This window comes from Neopsephotus bourkii, unplaced genomic scaffold (assembly GCF_033783945.1).
Source record: "Neopsephotus bourkii isolate Nb327-2 ecotype Australia unplaced genomic scaffold, CSIRO-AGI_Nbou_v1 NB_705, whole genome shotgun sequence".
NCBI classification, from domain to species: Eukaryota; Metazoa; Chordata; class Aves; order Psittaciformes; family Psittacidae; genus Neopsephotus; species Neopsephotus bourkii.
The window spans coordinates 36,109-42,747 of record NW_026901204.1 but is presented as its reverse complement, the minus strand read 5'-3'; the positions used below and the strand labels follow the sequence as shown (position 1 = coordinate 42,747).

General features: G+C 55.8%; 1 protein-coding gene across 7 annotated transcripts in view; it reads right to left on the bottom strand.

Moving 5' to 3' along the window:
• Positions 1–1,317: 1,317 nt before the first annotated feature.
• NRBP2 (nuclear receptor binding protein 2) overlaps positions 1,318–6,639 on the bottom strand; it is a 32,593-nt gene continuing 27,271 nt past the window's right edge. For 2 of the 7 annotated variants that reach the window (XM_061353848.1, XM_061353853.1), the window contains exons 15-19: positions 6,196–6,249; positions 5,661–5,724; positions 4,793–4,848; positions 1,691–2,868; positions 1,318–1,520 (exon numbers count right to left, since the gene is read on the bottom strand). In XM_061353848.1, coding sequence (XP_061209832.1) covers positions 2,800–2,868; positions 4,793–4,848; positions 5,661–5,724; positions 6,196–6,249 — 243 coding nt within the window. In that variant the 3' untranslated portion in view covers positions 1,318–1,520; positions 1,691–2,799. Of the gene's footprint in view, positions 1,521–1,554; positions 1,640–1,690; positions 2,869–4,792; positions 4,849–5,660; positions 5,725–6,195; positions 6,250–6,639 lie in introns of all 7 variants that reach the window. The other 5 variants (XM_061353851.1, XM_061353850.1, XM_061353852.1 and 2 more) reach the window with 5 other exon arrangements.

Sequence of the window (6,639 nt, the reverse complement as noted above, 5' to 3'; positions counted from 1 at the left end):
CAAAAAGCCCTTAGTGAGGACGGAGATTTGTGCCCTTATGCCTTACACTTAACTGGTTAAAGTGGCAGGAGAGTGCTGTGACCAGAGAAATCTACAGAGCCTGACTGCTTCTGTATAAAGGATTCAAAAGGTCAGGCCAGTAAAGCTTACCAAAGGCAGTTAAAACATGGCTTAGCATCGAGTTACCCTTACGGTGAGACAGTTGCACTCCAAAAGTTCCCTTCATCTGGGAGACAAAGGTACAATATCTGGAGTGAAACACAAAATCATCCCTTATTTCAAGCCCAAATGTAAGCGACAGCAGTTAACCCCTGGGAAGCCTTATTCTGGAGACACAGTGGATTCCTTCACTGTGGAATCTTCCAGTTAAGACTGGACCCTCAGAGGTGTGCACAGCACAGCTCTCCTCTCTGGGCAGCAGTTACCATCCATGAGCTGCTCTGCCTCAGCTCCGCGTGCTTGAGGACACGGCTCCTTTCCTGGCCGGCAGGGATGGTGTCTGCCTGGCAGCTCTGCGGGCAGGATTCCCCGTCCTGGGGGACACCAAACTGCCTGCGAGCCAGCGCCACGCCACACGACAGAGGCTGCTGGCACCAGGGCTGCACCAGGGGAAACCCTGCCAGGGGCTCGAGGGGACTGAGCCTTCCTCTGCTTGGCACCAGGCTTGGACCCAGAGCTGGGCTCCCCCAGACAAGACAGACGCGGGCTTGGAGAGAATCCAGTGAAGGGCCACCGAGATGCTGAAGGGATTTCAGCAATCCTTCCAGGCCTACAGGAAAGCTGGAGAGGGGCTTTGGACAAGGGCCTGTAGGGCTGGGATGAGCAGTGATGGCTTCCAGCTGGAAGAGGGAAGAACTGGATGAGATACTGGGAAGAAGCTCTTCCCTGTGAGGGTGCTGAGGCACTGGCACAGGGTGCCCAGAGAGGCTGTGGCTGCCCCATCCCTGGTGTGTTCAAGGCCAGGCTGGACAGAGCCTTGGGTCACACGGTCTAGCATGAGGCATCCCTGCCCATGGCAGGGGGTTGGAACTGGAGGATCTTAAGGTCCTTTCCAACCCAAACCATTCCATGCTTCCATGACGGTGCTAATGAAGAGCTAACTGGCTCATCGGGGAGATGAAGCAGTTGGTATGTGAAGGAACGTCCCCGTTCCCGAGGCAAGTACAAACCTGCTCTGGAGGAGGGTTTCTGAATCACACAGCTCCATGATGTCTCTCTCCCAACCTGCCTGCCTGTGGGGACGAGTCTGCTGAGCTCAGGGAACCACTTCCCACCTTATTGCTGAGGGCGACCAAGGAACGACAGAGCCATTGGCTGCTGGAGAGCTCTGCTGAGCTGCTTTGAGGCTTTATTGATTTGTCAGCTTGTGATGGTGGCACAGCGCAGCAAGGGTCAGCAGCTCAGCATCATGTCCTGGCACAGCAGAGCCAGCCCACAGAGCTGGTGCCACACCACAGCGTGCAAGCAGCGTAGCGCAGGGCAGACCCGGCACGGGCACAGCGTCAGCATGGGCACAGTACCTGAATGGGCACAGTACCAGCACGGGCAGATTACCGGCACAGGGACAGCACTGGCAGGGGCACAGCACCAGCACAGGCACAGCACCGGCACAGGCACAGCACCAGCACAGGCACAGTACCTGAATGGGCACAGCACCGGCACAGGCACAGTACCTCCATGGGCACAGTACCTCCATGGGCACAGTACCTGCATGGGCACAGCACCGGCACAGGCACAGCACTGGCAGGGGCACAGCACCTGCACAGGCACAACACCCACACGGGCACAGCACCGGCACAGCCACAGCACCAGCAGGGGCACAACACCCGCACAGGCACAGCACCAGCACGAGCACAACAGCCGTATGGGCACAACACCAGCACAGACACAACACCCGCACGGGCACAGCACCAGCACAGGCACAGCATCCGCAACAAGACGGAGCTGGTTTCACAGAGCACAGCGTGAGCAGCACAGAGCAATGGAGCAGCACTGCATGGCTTTTGCAACACAAACCACCAACAGCCCGCTGGGTGCAGCACCTGAGGTGGTCGCCCCTTTCTCCAGGCTAATGACTGAAGTTCCAACCACCACAGGAGAAACAGGGAAGGAAGAGCCATCAGAGGGTTTCCCCTTAAGGTGCCATGAGTCTTTGGAAGGCCATAAGACAAACTGGGGGATGACAAAGGTTATGTTCAGCACCAGTGAGGCTTCTGCTGATCCAACTGATGGGTTTGGATTTCTGGACCTTCTCCACATGCCAGCTCAAGTCCAGCTCACAAAGTCCTCTCTTTGGCTTACACCAAGGTCTGCAATTCTTCTGACCAGGCATCACAGTGCTGGGAAAGCCTGAATAAACTGGGAGAAGCTAGGTATAAAGAATGGAATGTAGCAGATGGGAAACTGCGCCTGAGCTTTCCAAGCCTGTCCCTCTCCTCCCTTCTCCAAATGCTCCCAGCCAGCAAAGAGGAAGAAGACAGCTTTGAGACCTGCAGTAACAGAAGCTTATCATTCCCAGAGGACAACGGATCACTTTGGGAGATTCTAGCAGCAGTTTTGCAACGGGAAGGGACTCCCCCACCTCACAACTCCCTTTGGCTTCAGGAGCGGGGACCAGGCCATGGTTCCTGCTTGGTCCCGAGCTCTCCTGAGGCACGGGTGACTTGGTGTGTGCTGGTGACTCCTCCACTGGCTGTGATCACAGGCAGCTCAGGCACACAGCCCGGGGACTGCAGCAGCCCCCATGTCCACCCGATGACAGGGGCCCCGCGCTGCCCCGCTGCCCTGCTCCAGGGCCCCTCACAGCAGGGGAGAGCGGTACTTGTGGAAGGCGTTCTCCAGGAAGTTTGCCAGCTTCTCACAGTCATCCTAAAGGAAGGGAAATAAAGGACATGGATGTCAGCAGATCCATGGGTACTGACATCTTCCTGAAGTGATTCCATCCCGAGCCACCAGCTTCAAATCCGAGTCTTGCTATGGGAAGAGAACACCTTGGAAGCACAGCTGGAACATATTGCTAAGGATTATTACTTGCCTGGAGAAGAGAGGCTGCGTGGAGACCTCAGAGCAGCTTCCAGTATCTGAGGGGGGCTACAGGGATGCTGCAGAGGGACTCTTCATCAGGGACTGTACTGATAGGACAAGGGGTGGTGGGTTCAAACTGACACAGGGGAAGTTCAGGCTGGAGGTAAGGCAGAAGCTCTTCCCTGTGAGGGTGCTGAGGCGCGGGCACAGGGTGCCCAGAGAAGTGGTAAATGCTTCATCCCTGACAGTGTTCAAGGCCAGGCTGGACAGAGCCTTGGGTCTAGTGTGAGGGGTCCCTGCCCATGGCAGGGGGTTGGAACTGATTGGTCTTAAGGTCCTTTTGAACCCAAACCATTCTGTGATTATCCTGTTTACTGGATAATACCAAATGGCCAACCAAGAATGGAGCCTTTCTCTGTGGGGTGCAAGAGAAAGGCAAAGAAGCAGAGAGTTCTCTGGAGCTTCAGAAGGAACAGAACAGCTCCAGCTTCTTTTGCTTAGTTCAGTTTAACTGAACGCTGTATCTGAAGTTATTTTCTATGATCATCTGGTGTGTAACATCCTCATTGCCAACAGACACACAAACTCATGTCACTTGTTGTTGGGCTGGCCACTCCTTTGCCCAGAAATCTCTTCCCTGTCCCCCTCAGGTGGCTTCTGATGTATCAGAATGTTCCCTCCTTGAGCAAGGAATTCCTGAGATACGCAGTGATGTGTAAAGCATGTGAAACCCCCAATGCTCCCCTCGTGTCACAGAGGGGCTTGGAATCACCAGGAGCAAACCCAACCACCTCGCTCGAGTGCCAAATGCAGAAGCAGTCATTTACTTGCTGCTCAGAAGCACATTTTGGCATCACCGCTGCTAAATCCCTACTGTTCCTTTAGGGAAAGGATTAGACTGGGAGGCTGCTGGTGGCTGGTGTTAGAGCAACCATGGCCACAAGGAAGCCAGAACCAAGTGCTTCAGGCCAGGCACAAGCAGCACAATTCTAAGGTAACTGAGAAGGTATAAATCAGTTAAAACTGTTCAAAGGAAAAGGTATTTGGTGCCTGTGGAGCAGGTCAGAGAGGGCAAGGGGTGTTTAAAGGGGGTTACCTCCTAGGAGAAAGCAAGCAGAAGGTAATGGATGGAACGCGGGTGGAACGTGGACCTGAGTGTCTGCAGTACCAGGGAGCCCCACAGAGAAAGCCCCACGGTGTGTCAGTGCATGTGTGCTCACACACCTCCTAGCTCAGGGAAGCTGACCCTTCCGTGTCCAATGGCAGCCTCCAGCATGAGGAATTCTCCAGAACTCCTCCTAGCGAGGCACTAACTTGTACAAAAACGACATTCTCTCCATGCTCTGGATGGTCCCAATGCCTGGACTGCCCTGAACGCCCTCAGCAAGACAGAAAGCCCCAAACTGAGCTCAGAACACCAGGATAATTCCCCTGGGAGAAGGGAGGTGGCCTCAGCTTCCCTTCCTTGGCTCTCATCTGGTTCTCACCTTCACACTCGCTGCCAGGCTGGTGTAAATAGCCCTGGACCACATGGCCCCTCTGAACAGCAACCTGGAGCTGGCAACCTGGAGCTGGCATGAGCGAAGCATGGCAGGGGGAGGAGTGTCAGCGCACTGCAAGGAGCTGGTCCCTGCCACTGCTCCATGGGGAATGGCTGGAGGAGCAATGGGGGAGCAGTTCCTCCTCACAGGCATGATGTGTCCCCTGGTCTGGGGACTGAAGTAGCACGGGACAAACCCCACAGACAAGGAATGACACGGATGCTCACCTCGTGGATAAATCCATAATGCACCAGCTCCGTGGCCAAGTCCTTGGAGTTATCAGCTGCAGAGACAAGGAATGGTGAGAACATGAACGTGCATCTCTTAGTTCCTCCTCTACCAGTAAAGTGCCCCAATCCCAACCCACAGACACCTTCAGGCCACACGCTGTGCACTTGGGGGTGGCTGAGTAACTGCTAAGTAACCCTGGGGCAGTGCACTCTTCTGAACAAGGCTCTGGGCAGGAATGGTCTCCAGTCCCAGGTCACACAGAGCACACCAGCCTTGGCACTGTGTCACTTTGGAGGGGTTTTGGGTTGTTTCGGTTCAGCATGAAGAAGCCACTACCTGCAGGCAGTGGAACACGAGGGGCTCGTGAAGCAGCAACTCCCAAGCATTCATTTCCAAGCTTTATGCTTTAGTTTTGCTCTAAGGCAAAGGAGCCACTCCAGCCACATGCTTCCAGAAGGCGCCTGCATCTTGCAGGCTGGAGCCTGCTGTGCTGGACCTACTCTGAGGAGAAGCACCTTTCCCCAGAGGAGGTGTGGTGTGGCCAGCACCAGCATTAGGAATGAGGGGAGGATTCACCAGAGCTGCCCCAGTAATCGCACCCCACATCCCAGGGTAAAGCGCAGGCTCCCTCCCCTCTTGGGCTCCCAATCACTCCTTCACTCTAGAGTGCAGGTTATTACATGGTCCAGCGGCTGTAAGCTCAGCGTGTGAGTGGACAAGAACCGGTACTGGGCAGACACAAGGCTTTAGTCTGCTCTCCCAGCACAGGGAAAGACAAGCTGGCTGCAAACACACTGTGCCTGCCACAGCTTGCCCACGGCCACCAGGCAATGCTTCTGCATCCACACGTGCAAGCAAACCTACTGGGCAGCAGGTCGTAGCTCAGCTGCCGGTGCAGCCTGTCCTCCAGGATGAGCAGGAGAGTGAGCTGCAGGAAGAAGAGAAAGCTCTTTACTAACACCACAGAAAGCGGCTGATTCCTCAGCAGCTCGGGGCAGGCGGTGCTGGAACTGCCGACACCCTGGCGTGGCTCTGGGAAGGTTGGGTGCGTGTCTCAGAGGAACGCGCTCTCTTCAGCTGGAGCCCCTCTGCCAGGGCAGAACCAGAGAGCAGCAGAGTTAAAAGCGGCCAGGCACACACTCCCCGTCCTGCAGCCAGAGGGAGCCGGTGGCTGCAGCCTTCTTCAGGCTGCTTTTATCATAAAGGGACAGGAACGAGGTGCGGGTGCTGCAGCGAACGGGCCGAGAGCAAACCTTCCCCTCTCAGATGCCAGAGGTGGGTGCAGAGGCAGCAGCGAACTGACCGAGAGCAAACCTTCCCCTCTCAGATGCCAGAGGTGGGTGCAGAGGCAGCAGCTCTTGCCCCAGGGCCTCAGGTGGAGTAAGAAATGAATACTTACATGCCACTGGGTCTTGTCTTCATTCAGCTCCATGTTACATTGCATCTGCACCACCTAGGAGAGGCCCAAATCAGCATCAGCTTGGCCACGGCCCCTCAACCTGCCCCCGCCTGCTTCACTTCTGCTCTCCCAGCACGATTTGCACATTCCTCCTGTAACCCTTCGGTTCCAGCCTGCAGCCTGACCTCCTGCTGCTGCTCTCCATGCAGGGGGCAGCCGAGGGTTGAGGTCAGTCCACGATCGGCTGATGGAGGTGGTGAGAGCCTGTGTGAGCTCCGGGGAGACCTCAGGAGGAATTCTTCTGCTTCCCCCCCGAGCTCTGCCCACTCTTGGTTAGGGTTTGACACTGCCCTTGCTCATGGCCCTATGGAGATGCCCGACCTTCCAATCAGACGAAAAAAGCAAACCCAAAATACTGAATATTGTTAAAATGAACTGGGGTTT